Below are 1,304 nucleotides of genomic sequence, written 5' to 3'. Positions count from 1 at the left end.
GAATGAATGTATAAATGAATGTATAAATGAATGTATAAATGAGTGTATAAATGAATGTATAAATGAGTGTATAAATGAATGTGTGAATGAATGTGTGAATGAATGTATAAATGAATGTATAAATGAATGTATAAATGAATGTGTCAATGTATAAATGAATGTATAAATGAATGTGTGAATGAATGTGTGAATGAATGTATAAATGAATGTATAAATGAATGTATAAATGAATGTGTGAATGAATGTGTAAATGAATGTATAAATGAATGTATAAATGAATGTGTGAATGTATAAATGAATGTATAAATGAATGTGTGAATGAATGTATAAATGAATGTGTCAATGTATAAATGAATGTATAAATGAATGTATAAATGAATGTGTGAATGTATAAATTAATGTATAAATGAATGTATAAATGAATGTATAAATGAATGTGTGAATGTATAAATTAATGTATAAATGAATGTATAAATGAATGTATAAATGAATGTGTGAATGAATGTGTGAATGAATGTATAAATGAATGATTGAATGAATGTATAAATGAATGTGTGAATGAGTACAGATTGTATCCTGTAGAACAGAACATGTTATAACAGTACAGTCATGTAATGTTATTAAAGTTTTCTCACCATGGAGACTCCCTGACCTCCTCCTGGAAATCGATGTAATTGTCCTGCTTGAAGAGGACGTAAACGTAGCGTTGGAATCCTGTTCCTTTAGCAGGGATGAGGGGCATGTAGTGACACAGCTCCTGTCCCTCCTGCACTGCTCCTCCTGGTATGTTGCCCCTGTGGAGGTGGGCCATTCAGCATTTAACATTTAGAGAGGTGGGCCATTCAGCATTTAACATTTAGAGAGGTGGGCCATTCAGCATTTAACATTTAGAGAGGTGGGCCATTAAGCACTTTAACTTTTACAGAGGTGGGTCACTCAGAACTTTAACATTTAGAGAGGTGGGCCATTCAGCATTTTAACATTTAGAGAGGTGGGCCATTCAACACTTTAACATTTAGAGAGGTGGGCCATTCAGCATTTTAACATTTAGAGAGGTGGGCCATTCAGCATTTTAACATTTAGAGAGGTGGGCCATTCAACACTTTAACATTTAGAGATGGGCCACTCAACACTAACATTTAGAGAGGTGGGCCATTCAGCATTTTACATTTAGAGAGGTGGGCCATTCAACACTTTAACATTTAGAGAGGTGGGTCAGTCAGCACTTTAACATTTAGAGAAGTGGATCACTCAGAACTTTAACATTTAGAGAGGTGGGTCACTCAGAACTTTAACATTTAGAG

The 1,304-nt window shown here is 33.8% G+C and overlaps 1 protein-coding gene across 1 annotated transcript in view; it reads right to left on the bottom strand.

Annotated features, from left to right (window-relative positions):
* mrpl38 (mitochondrial ribosomal protein L38) overlaps positions 1 to 1,304 on the bottom strand; it is a gene marked incomplete at its 3' end in the record, with an annotated part of 6,391 nt that overhangs the window by 1,170 nt on the left and 3,917 nt on the right. Inside the window, 1 exon segment of the mRNA XM_014000367.1 lies at positions 636 to 793. Within this exon segment, the coding sequence (XP_013855821.1) occupies positions 636 to 793 (158 nt within the window).

The sequence above is a fragment of the Austrofundulus limnaeus genome, unplaced genomic scaffold (assembly GCF_001266775.1).
Source record: "Austrofundulus limnaeus strain Quisiro unplaced genomic scaffold, Austrofundulus_limnaeus-1.0 Scaffold2993, whole genome shotgun sequence".
In the NCBI taxonomy this organism is placed as follows: Eukaryota; Metazoa; Chordata; class Actinopteri; order Cyprinodontiformes; family Rivulidae; genus Austrofundulus; species Austrofundulus limnaeus.
This window is presented reverse-complemented; position numbering and strand designations above follow the sequence as displayed.